General features: G+C 29.0%; 1 protein-coding gene across 6 annotated transcripts; it reads right to left on the reverse strand.

The window, feature by feature from the left end:
* Positions 1–1,995: 1,995 nt before the first annotated feature.
* Positions 1,996–16,743, reverse strand: LOC106787078 (serine/threonine-protein kinase Genghis Khan). Of its 6 annotated transcripts, XM_014749121.1 has the most exons (27): positions 15,442–16,288; positions 14,741–14,922; positions 14,480–14,659; positions 14,113–14,384; positions 13,737–14,036; positions 13,499–13,642; positions 13,290–13,412; positions 12,971–13,179; positions 12,673–12,887; positions 11,579–12,582; positions 11,184–11,419; positions 10,962–11,074; positions 8,816–9,118; positions 7,771–7,934; positions 7,380–7,635; positions 7,014–7,300; positions 6,794–6,937; positions 6,570–6,705; positions 4,931–5,172; positions 4,673–4,853; positions 4,400–4,588; positions 4,137–4,322; positions 3,863–4,044; positions 3,676–3,774; positions 3,481–3,604; positions 3,253–3,410; positions 1,996–3,180 (listed from the first exon to the last, which is right to left on the reverse strand). In XM_014749121.1, exons 2-27 carry the CDS (start codon positions 14,868–14,870, stop codon positions 3,067–3,069), a joined length of 5,691 nt encoding a protein of 1,896 aa, XP_014604607.1. In that variant the 5' UTR covers positions 14,871–14,922; positions 15,442–16,288; the 3' UTR covers positions 1,996–3,066. The 6 variants fall into 6 exon arrangements, with proteins under 6 accessions (XP_014604607.1, XP_014604605.1, XP_014604603.1 ...); XM_014749119.1 differs by lacking the exons at positions 8,816–9,118; positions 15,442–16,288 and adding an exon at positions 16,571–16,743 and having other exon boundaries at positions 10,968–11,074; XM_014749117.1 differs by lacking the exons at positions 8,816–9,118; positions 15,442–16,288 and adding an exon at positions 16,571–16,743 and having other exon boundaries at positions 10,968–11,074; positions 14,741–14,925.
* Positions 16,744–17,034: the final 291 nt, after the last annotated feature.

The raw sequence follows: 17,034 nt of genomic DNA on the forward strand, positions 1-17,034 counted from the left end.
AAAAAAAAAAAAAAAAAAAAAAAAGCGTTATATAAATAAGTTTATAATATATAATATATATTTATATATGTATAATAAAAAGACGCGCTAAACTAGGATGCACAAAAAAGTGTTGCATAATAAATTCAGGTCATTTGCAGTACACTGGGCAAAATATTAACAGAATAATAATTGTTTGTCTCTAAAATTTCGGATTAATATTTAGGCTTATTTGTTTTCTAGAATCGAAGAAAAATCATTGACTAATTGAATGAACAACTGCATAATTAATTATCTTATTTTCACGTGAAAAATAAATTTGCGTCGCGACTTAGTTTTTCATTGAAAAATATTAATTTTACCTAACACTTTATAATATATTAAATAATTTTATGGATGATAAATTATATCACCACATTAAACGCTATCTTAGTAATTTTTGTTAGATAAAATTTAGATAAATAATAAGATGATTTTGAAATTAAATATTGTTCGTACATAAATATGCAGTAAGAAGAGACAAAGTTTTCCAATATTTACAAACGTATAAAATTAATGCTATACACAGAATTAATTATCTGATGCACGTGTTTCTATGATATGAAATTAATATAAAAACTTAAGTATAAAAAAGAAATAATGTTTAGCCACCTTATAAGTTTTTATGAAACCATATATGCAACGTTGATAATAAAAGATTAAAATAAATCATGAAATTTCACCGGTAAGTACATTAATACACACATGATTTTTTTCATTTGTTAATAATTATGCTTTGATCATACTTCGGAAATATTTCTAGAATATGTTCTTATTTTCAATTCATGTTATTATGGACAGTGTTTGCACTATTATATTTCTCATGACAAAAACCGTATGTCGCTACTTCCTACCATTCCTTTCATTTTCCTCTATCTTTTTAATATTATCATGTTTTAATATTATCATAATTGATATATATATATATATATATTTATATATATATATTTATATATTTTTTTATTCGTATATAATATATTTTCTTTTTCTACAATTATAACTTGTTGAGAACGTTTACATATAATTAAAAAAATATTATTAATAAAATTGTAAATTGACAAATAATATTAAAGATCAAACGGTGATGTATGACCAAGATGTTGTTTTATCGATATTTTATGAAATCAAAAAAACAAATGATAGAACAATAATGATAGCATTTAAAATTAAATTTCAAAGTTATGATTGAACATGAGTGTATGATTATCACTCTAAAAATACAAATATTAAAAACTTGTGAAACTATATGCGATACTACTAAACTGGCACTGTTGGTTCTTGATCTTTGGTCATGTCACAAGTACCATATTTTTCAACTTCAATATAGCATTCACAAATAAATTTATAGTTTTCTTTCTTTTTTTGTTAATTATCAATTTCAGTCGAATTTCTTAATAACTGGAAGATATTGTTTCATGCTTCTGATCTCGGTTGGCAAAAATTCTAAGACATACATTTTTGTCACTATGCTCTTGCATTTTTAGTCGATTAGAAATGTAAATGTAATGAATGTATATACATCGAAAAATGTATCTTCTGTGCTATGAAACACGTAAAAAGTACATCTGTGTCTTCATCTACCTTTCAATTTCATTATGTTTCGTTTGATCTTACAACAGTATAAATTGATATTTATGAAAATTAATAATATTGCAAAATTAATATATAAATATATAAGGCATTATAGTTTTCGAAGAACACTTTTTCTAATAAGACAATAACAAATTATCTGTTAAATGAACGAACTACAGCGGTATTGCAATCAATTTGTGTTCAGATCTTAATCATCGATCAAATGATAAATGATATTATGCATTACACAAAAATATGTGTAGTGTTTTATTATGTAACTCGAGTTACACAGCATTATATATATATATATATTTTATATATTCTGCAATTACTTTTCTTCTTCTTACATAATAATTCTTGGCTTCGAAAATTTGTAATAGTATATATATATATATATAATCGCAACGTTTACAAAATAAAATAAAAGCATCGATTAATTTAAAAAAGAACGATTGTAAGTAATAATTTCTATTCTATTCGTGGCTCAAACGAAACATATGTCTCTTTCTAAAATAATTATCATTACCATTATTAGTTCCTTCCAATTAATTGCACGATTATATTCTACTATTCACATACTTGAATAATACGACGCACCTTACTGCATTATGACAAGATAGAAATTATTCAGTCATAAGGCATCAGAATGGATTCATACCCGTCAAATTTCTTTGTTACTAATAGTGATTAAGTATACAATTTACTTCAAACTATACTTGTATACCTAGGCTCTGAATTAGGTATGATAGATTAAGTAGATTATTTAGTTTTTTTTTATTGCTACATAATTTGACTGAGATTTCCAATTTTATTTAATGTAAAAAAGTCACTCTCGCTTAGCGGTTGTGAGTAGAAAAAAAAGAAAAAAAAATTGAATTAATATATATATATATTTGTATATATATACTAAATATTGAAACTAAGATTAAACGAAGAATTCGCATATCGGATTATATATTACGATACCCTACTAACTCCAATAATATTATGGCATCGTAACGTCGACTTGGCGATCTTCTCAAATGCATACATAAATTATGTACAATAATTTACTGGTGTATAATAATAAAATTTTTGTTTTTGTTCTTTCATTAAGTATAACTTATTACACAATTTCTTGAATAACAGAAAGTTATTACAGTTTACTTAAAAACCCTTAATTGTCTTTTTATATTTGATCTAGAATAATGGTCGAGTCTAAACACAAATTATATAGAATGGTTTCAATACGTAAGTTTAGAAATCTTTTTTTTGGTATTGTACTCCTAATAATAATAATTGAACGAAGTTTATTGCACTAGTATTAATAATAAGAAAACTGTAATAACTTACCAATGAACAGATCAAATGCGAGTACTGCTTCTTATAAAGGATATTGTGAATATGAATAACTTATTTCTCTTAGGTGTTGTATATAGTAGCATATACACCCCCAATCTTATAACAAATAATTTTGTTCAATGCTTATAAGTCTGTTTAAGAATCATACGATGATGACCCATGATCATGAGCAGGACTCGGAGGTGTTGATGGATTCGAACTATTGTTAGAAGCAATTGAATGTCTAGGACTTCCACCGGATGGATGATCCTAAACAAACAAATTAATAAAGTTATTAGTTATTGTAAATTGATAAAAACAAATAAATTAAACTATACATACTTTATCGTGTAAAGATGCGATACTGCCCAGAGAGAGCGGAGTGTGCGAGCGTAAATGTAAAGATTCGGAATCAACTTGATCAACTGGTGTACGCGGTAGAGAGGGTGGAGTAGCAGTAGGACGTGGTGGAGCAGGACCTCTTCGTGATGATGTTGAACCTATGAAACAATATATAATTAAAATGATATCTATAATTATTTGAATATCTTAACTTAAAAATTATAATACCGTTATGAGGCGAATAACCAGAATTTCGTGCCATATGAGAACTTAGTCGACGTGTATCAGAAGGTGGATGCCTAGGAGGCAATGGAGCTGGTTTACTTGGTGTTTGTAAAGTAGAGCCGTATAACTAAAAATAAAGTCAAAAATAAATATATGATATGAGTATGCTTTATATATTTGTTTCCTTGTTATTCTTACTCGTTGTTGACTGCCATGTATATGAGAGCTACTATGATGAGCGGAGTGTTGTTGATCAGCTGTTTCAAGAGTCGTTGGTAGGTCTAACAAACGCTGAATCTGTATAGAAAATAAAGTAAGTACATTAAATATGTATTTTAATGGAAATAAAATATAAAGAATGTAGAAATCAATTTAATTTACTTACCTGTATACCATTACCTGGTCCCATATGACTAATATGATTAAAATTTGTAGGAGCAGATATCATCTTGGAACGTCTATCGGTAGGACGAACAGCTCTATTTCCCTCTCTCAATGAAAATCTTCTTCTAGGTCTTGTCATCTGCCTACCATTTGCATCTAATGGAGTCAAATTTAATAATTCTCCTGTTTCGTGAAAATAATTACTCATAAAAATCATACGAAGATTACATTAGAATAATATTAGATAATTGTTATTAATATAATTAAAGATTTACGTTGATGTAAATTGCTGAGATAGATAACATGAGGCATGTCATTGATAATGCAAGATGTTAAAGAGCCAGAGATATTTAAAGGCTGTGCTCTTTTCACATTAAGCGTTTGCAACCAATCCCCTGTTGTACAATCAAATACATCAATGTGGGTTTCGCTGTACACTAATAAATATCCCTCGCAATAACCTGAAACATATAATATCATATAGTCTTAGCACTGTTATTGATAATGTAAATATGAATGAAAATGAAAGTGTACTCACTAACTGCTGTGGGAACAGCTGGATACATTATTTCCCGATCTCTACTTTTTCTACCTTGACTGTCAACATATACTGCTAATGTATGGAAGACCAATAAAAATTCTCCACGTGTTAATTCGATACAACGTAATGCATCTACAGCACTATATGTTAGAAAACCAAGAAGTGTATTTTCGGGATGGACCAATGCTGAAAAGATAAATAATCAAATTAATTTAATATTCATTAATACAACTAATGTAAATAAATTAATGTTTTTCTCTAATCTCTTACAAATAGGGTGATGGTCTCCTAAGATGCTGTAGATAGTAAAACCAGAAGGATATCCAACACAAAGACGTCCTTCAGAAAGTACTTGTAAAGTTTGTGCGTGACATGGTAACATTAATTCACGAATACGTTTATGTCTTGCTTTTGTACGCGTTATTTCATAAATGATAACTTGAGAAGAATTCTACAATTTCAAAGATATTAGATACCTAGATTTTAAATGATTACAAACATATGTATACGAAAAATTGTGATACCTACCTGCTTTTTCATAGCAACACACAAGCAGTATGTGAGTGGACTCCGACGTACTACGCCTGTCGTTAGTGTTATGCATCCTTTCGTTTCGGCAACTTTAATCCATTCAACCTCATCCCCATCTAATGCGCGTACCGGTACCAACCTAATGTGACGTTGTTTGCCACTAAGCACTACGATAAGCTGTTCTTCGGTTACATATTCAAGGAGATATATTTTTTTACCTTCACCAACCCTTGCTATTTCTGTAAACATTATTTAGTATTTTTTAATGATAAAATTTCGTAGGGAACTTGGACATGAAAAGAAGTAGAACTTAATTTGATTAAGTTGGACGTTTCGTCCCTTTATTGGGACTTCTTCAGCAACTGGAAAATTTATTTTCTTATACATTTCTCATTACGATACATGCGTTTTATACAATATAATTTTTTTACATATTACCTTAATCATCAAAGCTCAGCGTCTTTTTTATTTAATTTCAACATACATTTCTTTTTATAATATTCTAAAACACAATACATCTAAAACTTCGTTAGTTTAGTCGTTATTATTTAAAAGCCTCAACAAAACTGTTTCAATCTAGACTAGTGTTTGTTAGCCTAGATATCATCAGTGTAAGGTGTCCTTTATTATTTATTATGTTTAAAATTTAAATATTCCGTTGTAGATGTGATTTAAGTTGTTTGTGTCTGTTCTATAATTTACCGTATTATTATTACATATGTGATATGTTTCGCTAATATTTCTTTTGTACCAGTTTTCCTCTAAATCTAGGATAGTTGCTGCGTCAAATTTAAAAATATGTCCTGTTTTAAAATGGTGTTCAGCTAACGCTGTGGTATTGGTTTTGTTCATATTTACAGGTTTACAATCATTTTTGTGTTGGTCTAATCTTTTTTTTAATTTCTGTTTTGTTTGACCAATATAATAGCTCTTCTCACATTCACATGGTATTTTGTACACTAAGTTCGACTGGTCAAATTTATCCACTTTATCTTTTAATTTAGTACCTATAATATTATTAGTATAAGGTAATTATTACTATCACATATGTAATAATAATACGGTAAATTATAGAACAGACACAAACAACTTAAATCACATCTACAACGGAATATTTAAATTTTAAACATAATAAATAATAAAGGACACCTTACACTGATGATATCTAGGCTAACAAACACTAGTCTAGATTGAAACAGTTTTGTTGAGGCTTTTAAATAATAACGACCAAACTAACGAAGTTTTAGATGTATTGTGTTTTAGATGTATTGTGTTTTAGATGTATTGTGTTTTAGAATATTATAAAAAGAAATGTATGTTGAAATTAAATAAAAAAGACGCTGAGCTTTGATGATTAAGATAATATGTAAAAAAATTATATTGTATAAAACGCATGTATCGTAATGAGAAATGTATAAGAAAATAAATTTTCCAGTTGCTGAAGAAGYCCCAATAAAGGGACGAAACGTCCAACTTAATCAAATTAAGTTCTACTTCTTTTCATGTCCAAGTTCCCTACGAAATTTTATCATTAAAAATTATAATTTTGGTCGAGAGAAAATACTAAATTATTTAGTATATTATAAGAATATTTACTGATGTTTATAGTTAATATATCCATTCAAATTTGACTTACCACTACGATCTAAATCTAAACAGAAGAGGCCTTCCTCTGTGCCAATGACTAGACGATCTGGATCAATGATAGCTCCTGACATTACATTCTTAATAAGAGACAGTGTATTATCTAATAATTCTTTCGCTCTAAAAATCTATTAAATAAACAAAATAAATAAACACTTTAATTAATGTTGATTACCATATCTACTCTTAAGAAAAAAATTTATTTTGTGTGTATACCGTTGTATTGGGAAGATTGTTCCTTTTTAAGATTCTATGAAGCTCACTTAATGCTACTACCCATTTTGTTTTTTCACTTTCTGTGTCGGCAAGCATTAGTGTATGGTTTTTTAGACCGGGTGGTTCTAATAATGATGTTGTAATCTAAACGAATGAAAAAATAATTTTTATTAAATAGAACAAGTAGTTGTAATAGGAATAAATATTCTTAAATACTCACTCTGAATATACATGGAATATCTTTTTTTGTAGCATGTATAACATCCGAATCACGAACAGAACTAACGCTAAACTCTTCATCTCGCATATCCAGAACTTGTGACACATATACAGACGGCAAAGCATTGCGATCGGGTGAAATATCATACAGAAATAACTTAAAATCGCAGACTACCACAAATTGCCGTACCCAACCTTTTTTAACTCCTCCCATTTTTGGCACTTTAACATATCCTTCGTATGCAGTACCAATCCCTCTGGTAGGATCAATACCCAATGGACGCTTTGCTACAATAAATTAATTTCACGTTAATATTATATTCAAGTAGCTAGTTCTATACATAATTCATTAATTGATGATAGATACTTTGATCTTGAGGAACAGGACACATAGGTGGAACTTTATCACAACAAGACATGTGACAGGCGAAGCCGCAGACTTCACATACAACTCCCTGTCTCGTTAGACCAACCATCAATGAAGTACAATGATTACATTTAGTGGGAGCTGAGAATGTTCTCACCAAAAATTGGTGAGATTTAGGCTTTGGTTGTAAATTAACTTGACCATGAGAAGTCGATGATTTATTTAAAAGTTCATGTGACAATGGTGATGTGGGATCCTAAAAAAAAATGTAACAAGCATTAGATGACCTAAACCTTTATAATATCTTTATATATATATATATATATATATATATATATATAAATAAGTATAATATGAAAATATAAGTTGTTGGATATGCATAGGTACTCACAATGCTAAATTCAGATAAATTACTTTTACTACTAGTAATACTTGGGGCACGGTTATCTTCAATATCACCTTCTACGCTATCTGCACTTCCATGGCGAGCACTACTTGCTGTTTCTTTCAAAAAGTGTTCCAAGTAAGACATTTGTGATGTAGGACGTTCTAAAACTGAAACAATATTAAATAATATGTATTTTATGCTTTCGCCCGTGTTACAAACATTAAATAATTTGATGGCATCAAGTGGCATTAAAAAAAATATATTTATGTAATTACTTTGATCATTATCTAATATTGTTATTTCCTAAAAAAAATTTCTATCTGATATTAAAATATAATAAATATATTATGGACTGTTCAAATTGTAAATAGTGTATAAAAAATTATATTGTAACTCATAAAGTTATTAAATTACTTAATTTTTCATAACATCTTCCAACGAAACTTTCAATTAAACCATTCCATCACACAATTTCTGTTAAAAACAATGATTATTATGTATATATGACACGTTTATAGGATTACATATATAATAATATGCATCGGTGAAGGTAAGGATAATAATACAGTATATCAACCAAAACCACCCGAGCAAACAGTCTAGAAAACACACAAAAAACATACCTGTTAATGTTTATTTTAAAAAATCAAACGATTGACTAGTACTAAAAATATTCAAGCCTAACAAGATCCAACTTCCACTTAAGAACAGTGGAAGATCACTAGTGCCAATAATCATTTTGAAAATAATGACATCACACATAAAAACACATTATTCAGCTTATACATAATTTGTTAAAAAGCACAGAGCTATGCTTCGTTACTATATAAATATTATTGAGATAGATAAATGAATAACATATAAGGAAAACTTATATGTAATTTTACAGAAGCTAATTTCTTAAGTTCATTAAAGATTATCTTCCGTTGTCCTTATTAAAAGCTAAATAACTTAAAAACACTTCGATTAAACACAGCACTGTACTATAAAATCAGCAACTCAATATGTCAGTCAATCAAAATCGCGCGTCTGCTGCCACATAATTTACCGGGCGGCGGAACGATGGTAACGGCATTCTGACTGATGTATGTGTTGACGGGAACGAATCTAGTTAATAAGCGACATGTTGTGATGCGGGAAGCACGCATTACTGGTAGGGGTGATGACGGCTGGTGCACGATGATGCGTTGGGGTTTGGTGCTAACGATGTTTGACGATTTGCTTGACGTATTGCTGGATAGCACAGCTGTCACAAATACAGTTTGAAGATGAGCAACAAGAGGCCCCACACGCAGCTCGTTACGCCAATAAACAGGGGCACTTTGTAGTCTAGAAATCAGAATTGCATACCGTACCGAAGAACTAAATTACTATGCTAGACACATAAATATTATCCCAGTAATAATGATCTTTTAAACTGATACTTCATACAATGATATCGAATATATATCTAAATGAATTGTACTCAATTCTTTTCGCAACATGTTTTTGAAATTTTTGACGAACATTTTATTTTGTTCTCCATCCAACTAACTTATCAATGAAACCTGATTATTATACTTAGATGTATTATATCATCGGATAATTTTTTTACATGATATTCCCATACAAATAAAATTAAATATAATGTATAGAATATCATATACAGTATTCTAATGACAGCATATTGGAACAAAGTGCGTAAGTGCCTTCTGTTTCCAAAATTAACAAAAAATGTACTTGTATATTAAATAAATAAATAAATAAATAAATATACATATAATTCTAATACAAAACATATCTATTCCATAGTAAAACGATCTTATGAAACGATATAAATAATATAAAATTAGTAACTTGTTCTACATTTAAATACTATGTACACATATAATCAAACATACAATGTTAATTTATCTTTTATATTCTATAAACGTATATATAATTACTTTCTCTCTCTTATAGATAATTAAATAATAATATTTATACATATATAGTATATACCTATTTACATTATACATTTTATATAATTATATTAGTTCTGTTTTCTAGTAGTAATAATTATTAATACTTGTAATTTGTAATCTCCATAAATTTATCTAAATATCATATCTATTTTACACACTATGTAAGATATAATATTAGTATTTAATTTAAACTAATTAAAAAAGAACATTATTTATCTTGAGTTATATATTAAATATTATTAAAATCTAAATTCAAAAATTATATATAATACTATTATATGTAATAGTATATTGTATATATTTAATATTTATCGAGATTCAGTTTAAAAGTATTTCTTTGTCAAACGTTGATCAAAAATGAACAATAGACAAATACATATAGTTAAACAAGGTTTGAGCGCTTTATTGGGAAACAATATATTATGAAATACAATTTTGACTTGTCTTTAAAATATTATATAAAAAGGATCGTATATTATTTTTAAATAAATGCTATGTTATAAAATTATATCAATTTATAATTACTTTATAGTTGTAAAAATTTGTTAATTTATATTTTGTAATTTTTCATTCTCTAAAATGTAATCTATCAAGAACGTAATTTATAAAGCACGAGTTTGGCTAATACATTTTTGACCACTTATCATTTTTTATATTATTGTACATTACTTATAATAGTTTGCATTACCAAACAAAGACATGTACACATAAATAGTATTCTATGATATATTGTAACACACATTGAACATGTGTAAAAACTATATGACTTATAATCATATAGAAAAAGATCATATGCTTTTTTTTTATATGTTTTTTAAATATTCTCTAGAATATTAAGTAAGTAAATGCATTCTATTTTCTACTTTTATAGTTTTCATTTCATATCAGAGATCCGTTTGATAAAAAATGTAATGATCAAAGTAAGAAGGATTTAGTTACCCTCTTAAAATACTTTTAAAGCTGTCCAAATCTTTTTCATTTTTTAATCTGGGATAATTACAACATAATAAATCTTTGAAAAATAAATATCTTCTCAGGGGGGACTATTTGTTGCATAAGAATATAAAAAAAAAAATATATCATCGAGTTAATGTCCAAATGAATTATAGACAGGACAGAAACATTTATAAAATACATATGTGACATGTATTACTGCAGCTTGTATAACTATTGCAGATATAATATCTCCATAATAATTTAAATAAGAAACTTTCGTGTAACTTTTATTGGTAGTTTTATGAATGGAAGTATACTTACAGCCATCGCCAGTATCAAGCCGCGTTTGTAATTCTTTAATCTGCATTTCTTTCCGCTTCATTTCATGGGACATTGAATCAAATCTCTGTCTAACATCTTTCAATTCTCTGTGAATAAAATGAATAATATTTATAAATTAAAAAAACGAATTATTTATACTTTAATGTAATTTTATAATTGTATTACAACACTAAATTATATGATATAAGAGCTTACTTTTGTACAGCAATTAATTCTGATCGATTTTTTGTTAATTCTTCAGAAATTGCTTGCTTTGCTTGTATTTCACTCTGCAAAGAGCTCTGTAAATTTAATAGTTCCATTTTATCAAGTTTCTGCGATCTACGATTACGCCAATTCTTGTCCGCCATAGTAGAACCGCCTCCTACTCCTGTTACACCACCAGAATGTTTCAAAAATTCCAATTCCTCAGTCATTTTTGTCGCCAAAGCCTAGAATTTATGAAAAATATATAATATATTTTATAGTAATTAAAATATACCTTAGTAGATAATATATATCTATTACATTATTCATTCCATATAATTATATTAGTTACATACTGTGTATATATTTCAAAATTTATCATATATTACATATAAAATATGAACCTGTAAATATCCTCTAGCATCTTTCTCATCTGAAACCCATTGAATAATCTCAGTAATTTGAGCTTCCCATTGAGCTATAGCTTCTTTTTTGTTCCTTAATTCTTCGTATTCTTCTTCTAATTGTCTTCTTTCACCCTGTATTCTATTAACGCTATCAGTAACATTGCTAAGCTCAAGCAAAAGTTTCTTATTTTCTTCGACTAGCATAATTTTCTCTCTCTCGTGTCTTCTGTTCAATTCATTTATCGTATCTTCGCTATCGGTAATATTTTCTAACCTTGCCGCATCTAATTTTTCCTTAGTAATTTGAACCTCTCGTTCCAATAATTCTCTTCTCGTCTCACCTTCGTGCAATTGTTCTTGGAGACTTCTCATTTCGAGATTGAATCTACTTTGTTGCTGATTCAAATTTTCATTGTATTGAACCTCAAGTTTCTCTACCTCTGCTTTGAGTCTGTTTATTTCTTGAGTAGCTAAGGCTTGATTGGCACTTGCATCATTTCCCATAGAACGCTGTCTGATCTTTTCTGTTTCTTCTTGCATTTGTCTGCAATATTCCTCGCTACGTTCTCGAAGTTTCCTCTCTTTCCTAGTTTCAGCCATTGCTTCCTCCACTCTGTTCTCCAATTCTCTACGTAATTTTTCAGCTTTCCTTATGTCGTGTCTTAAACTATCAATTTTTTGCATCACAACTTCTAATTCTTCTTCCTTGTCCCTGACTTGTCTAGATAACTTTTGTTTCTGTTGTCTCAATTCAGATAATTTATCTGTCACTTCTGTGTATTCTGCCATGGCAAGTTTACGTTGCGTTAAAGCATCCTTCAATTCTTTATCTTGAAGCTTTAATTTCTCTTGCGCATCCAACTTATCTTTAATAGCTTCTTCTTTCTCAGAACGAAGCGAACGCACTAATTTTTCCAATTCACGAAGTTTAGTTAAGTCGCCATTATCTAAACTACGTAGTTCACGAGGTATCTCCATAGATTTCAATTGTGATTCTAATTCTATGAAATTAATGATAATAATAAAATATATTTGTTTCTCTACCATATATATTTAGATAATTTTTAAATAATAAACATGCTGTTTCTTACCACAATTCCGTTTTGTGAGAGTATTTATTTCATCTTGAAGTTTTCTCGTTGCATTGTTAGAATCAGGTGAAATGCCAGGCGAGGGATGGTTTGCGGCAATTTGATTTTTAAGATCTTCTATCGTCTGTGTTAATTGCAAATTTTCTTCTTCAAGCATCTGAACATGTTTATCCTTTTGATTCAATGCAGATAAACAGCCTAAATCTGAGATGCAACTACAGTATGGAAAAATATAAATGGTGTAACACAATCAAAGTATATTTGCAATTAAAAATCAAACATGAAATTTATCTTTTACCTTCCTTGTGTAAAGCTGAACCCTACGAATGGGAGGTGAAGGGCAGAAAATGCAGAATTTGCTGCTGGAGGAACAGCATTGGAACTACGAACATCCGTATCGTCAACATCAAAGTTCGATGTATCAGTTGGTGAAGAAACTTCAGGAATGTAGGGTGCAGTACTGTCTCTAAGAGTGTCCCAATTCACACCATCAAACCATGGATGTTTCTATAAAAATAATTTATGTAATTATATTATAAATAGATACAATCTATTATTAAACTATAAAGATAAATAAATAAAAAGTTGTGAAAAATACATATACATATATGTTGTACCTTAAAATCATCAATTCCATTTTGACCTAATCTAAACTCAGAAGTACAAATTAATTTGCGCATCAGATCCTTAGCTTCTTCAGAAACATCATATATATCGTCTGTAGGAAAGTCGAAGCAATTCTGTAATAAGTAAGAAAATGAATTAAATTAGTAAAGGTGTAGAGGATAATAAAAATATGATTATATAGATATATATTTTTATTTACCTTATGACTCATTATCTTTCCATAGGTTTCGACTAGAGATTCAGCATAAAAAGGTGTCTCTCCATAAAGCATCTCATACATACATACTCCTAGTGACCACCAATCGCATTCATGTCCATATTGTCCTTGGCCATCTTCCATTGCCTAAATGTGCATTAAACATTAAATAATATTTATTTGTTTATTAAACGAAATAATTATCAAACATAATACAGTTGATAAAATGTATAAAACATACCCTTAATATTTCTGGAGAAATATAGTCCGGTGTACCTACAGCAACATTACTTTGCACAGTGCCATCTTCAAAAAGACGTAAGCATGAGCCAAAATCAGCTAATCTGATATGGCCGTTTGCGTCTAATAGAACATTATCAGGTTTAATGTCACGGTGTACATAACGTAAGTCATGTATAGACCCAATAGCTAGCACCATCTCTGCTATGTAAAAACGAGCCATGTCTTCAGGAAGCCGATCTTCAAATTTACTTAGCAGCGTTAAAAGGTCTCCACCACAATAATAATCCATGACCAAATACTAAATAAATAAATGTTTTTCATATAAAAGATATCAATTATTATAAAAATAAAGCAAACTATATAATAATAATTACCAAATTATTGTCATCTTGAAAGGCATAATGAAGATTTGTGATCCATCTGCGATCACCATAAACTAGTACATCTCTTTCTTCTCGAAAACATGCAGTTTCAGCACGTTTCAACATTTCCCATTTATTCAATATTTTCATTGCAAATACTTTATCTGAACCACGCATTCTTACAACACATACTTCCCCAAATGCTCCTCTACCAATGACTTTAACTATTTCAAAATCTTCACGTGCCAACTGCAAACTCTTTATACAAGTAGCTACTGGTTTTACTGTAAAACAATAATACGATAAATGTATTGGAGTAAATTTGGATCTATAACAACTATAATGTATGAAAAAAGATAATGTTTAAAAATATAAGTACCAAATTCAATAAAGTCTGAAACTGTCTTCTCACGTCGTAAGGAAGAGTTGCAACATTCATCATATAGAACAAGCAGTATATCAATAAGGGTTTCTATAGAAAAAGTATGCCCCACTTTCCCTCCTTGTACAGGGCCACTAATAAAAAGAGCTTCTAATTGACGTAGCCTACCCCCTACGCCTAGAAAAATATTAATAATATCATAGAACATTTGTAATATATAATTTAGATAATTGATTAAATGATCATCAATCGATATACCATTAATAGCAAGACCTTTGGGCATAATATCGGGCGGAGGGTGGCTGTAATGATGTTGTGAAGATTCCGACATATCTCTTTCTTGATGCAATCCACGTTCACCACAATCTTTGGATAGTACTTCTGTCATTGTTATTATTATTTATTAAGTCTTTGTACTGCCACATTACGTACTGACACAACTGCTAAAATATATCAATATTTTATCACATTGTTAAAAATGCTTTCCTTTCTAAATATGCGAAAAAACAATGGACCACATACAATTATACAAATGTAGATTAAGGTTTAATAATGTTTTACAATAGGTACAATCCTGTTTTGTATATTTAAATATAATATAATTCACAATCAATGGGAGTTTCATTAATATCATAAGATTGCTAAGATCCTTATATATGTATTTTCAAGCTATGTATACATATATATTTATTTTATATGTATATAATACATATATACATATAAAAACAAAGCACATTACTAAAGAAAAATTAAAATATAAATAAACAGATATATTGTCATCTTATTAAATGGATATTAAAATCTAAGATAAATATATATTATTAATTTAAAATCAGCACATATTGTGTGGCACAATATCAGAGATAAAAGATCAAAGATAAAAGATCAGAGATAATACAATTAAAAATAAATAAATAAATAATGAAACTATATATTAAGTGTAAAAATGCGTATGTTACCTGAAGTAAATAATCTTCCATAGGCATGTCTAAATAAGACCACTTTCACTAGTTAAGAATAAACGTAGTTCTCACTTAGGGCAAACATTTGTCTAACTATTTAGTTAATGTGAAATATGAAAAATTCGTGATATTGTTCGTTGGTTGGTTACGACGTCAGAAATCAATTCCGTAGAACGATAGGATGCGTAATGCGTATCCGTACTAACGTATCGACGCTTTACTACTTGCAAAACAATAGACTTTTATTTAATTCCTCATCGACCATCGTATCAAAGTAACTCATGTTGAAAATTACGTAACCCACTATAAAGATAGCCAAAAATATTTGGCTAAAACATGCAACAGAACAAATACGCGTAAATAAAAAGTGCAGGTGTAAAAATAGTGCAACGGGGTAGGGCACCGCATACGCGCTCAATGAATTCAATAAAATCACCAAGACAATTTTCTCTTCGAGACAGTAAACCGCTCGATCTATCTGTCTTCTATTGTTTTACGATTATATGTTAATATCATTTGTTAAAACGATTTTAATCCTAACAACCATTGTCCCAATTTTCATCGGATATATAACCTCGTCGAACACTCCCGTTTCCTTAATATTTCTTACGAAAAATTCCTATCGCATGTGAGCAGACTATTTTAAGTGAAAGGCTTGTATTCCTTTATCGCTTCGAAATAAATCCTCGATCGGATTCAAGCATMCCTGCCGTACCGACGCGAATTAACTTCTTGTTTCAAATGACTTCAATTGTTTATTATCTACACCATTTGATTATCACTAAACATCTCGTATGGCCACCATCTCCAAACCCCCAACAATTTGCTTGACCCCCTGGCAGGCCTATGTAAAAAAAATATATAGCATCCCTACGTCATTCAGAGTCCCCATGATCATATACTTATATAGGTGGACTACACACTCGTCCATTTTATTCTTAATACTTTCTAATTGCTCCACATCCAAAATTGGAAAATAACAACGCATTATTACTCCATTATTATTGATTTAGAAAAAAAAATAATTAATCTCTTTTGATGAAAATAAATTTTAATGACGATTACTTTCAAAGTATGTATGTAGTCGATATATATGAATGCATGGAAGTATATTACTGATACATACCTGTGAACACATACATACTTTGGTAGCATTCATATTTCGATTTTTCTGTTACATATGTAATATGTATATGTACACTAATTCGTTACCATTTTCTTCTATTTTCTAAGGTCTTCAGAAAATTTATTACCACCTATCATTTTATATTCTGCCTTTCGCCATATTTGATAAAGCAAACAGTTGATGAATACAACTTTTGTATAAAAAGGATAAGAAGCGTACTATTCTCCGATTTTGATTGGTTCTTCTTGCGAACCAATTACATTCGTCAAATTTTTAATTGACATACTCCGATTGGCTAATTTTTTTTATGTAAATAGCAAATGAATTTGTACAAATAAATTCGCAAAAATAGATGTTAATATTAAATGAATACATGTTAAGGATTACTTACTTCTAATGAATGAATTTTTATCTTAACGTTATAGAAAAAATAATAGAAAAAGTGATTTATAAGATAAAAATAT

Source organism: Polistes canadensis, unplaced genomic scaffold (genome assembly GCF_001313835.1).
Source record: "Polistes canadensis isolate GaletaPanama2010 unplaced genomic scaffold, ASM131383v1 scaffold_91, whole genome shotgun sequence".
Taxonomy (NCBI): Eukaryota; Metazoa; Arthropoda; class Insecta; order Hymenoptera; family Vespidae; genus Polistes; species Polistes canadensis.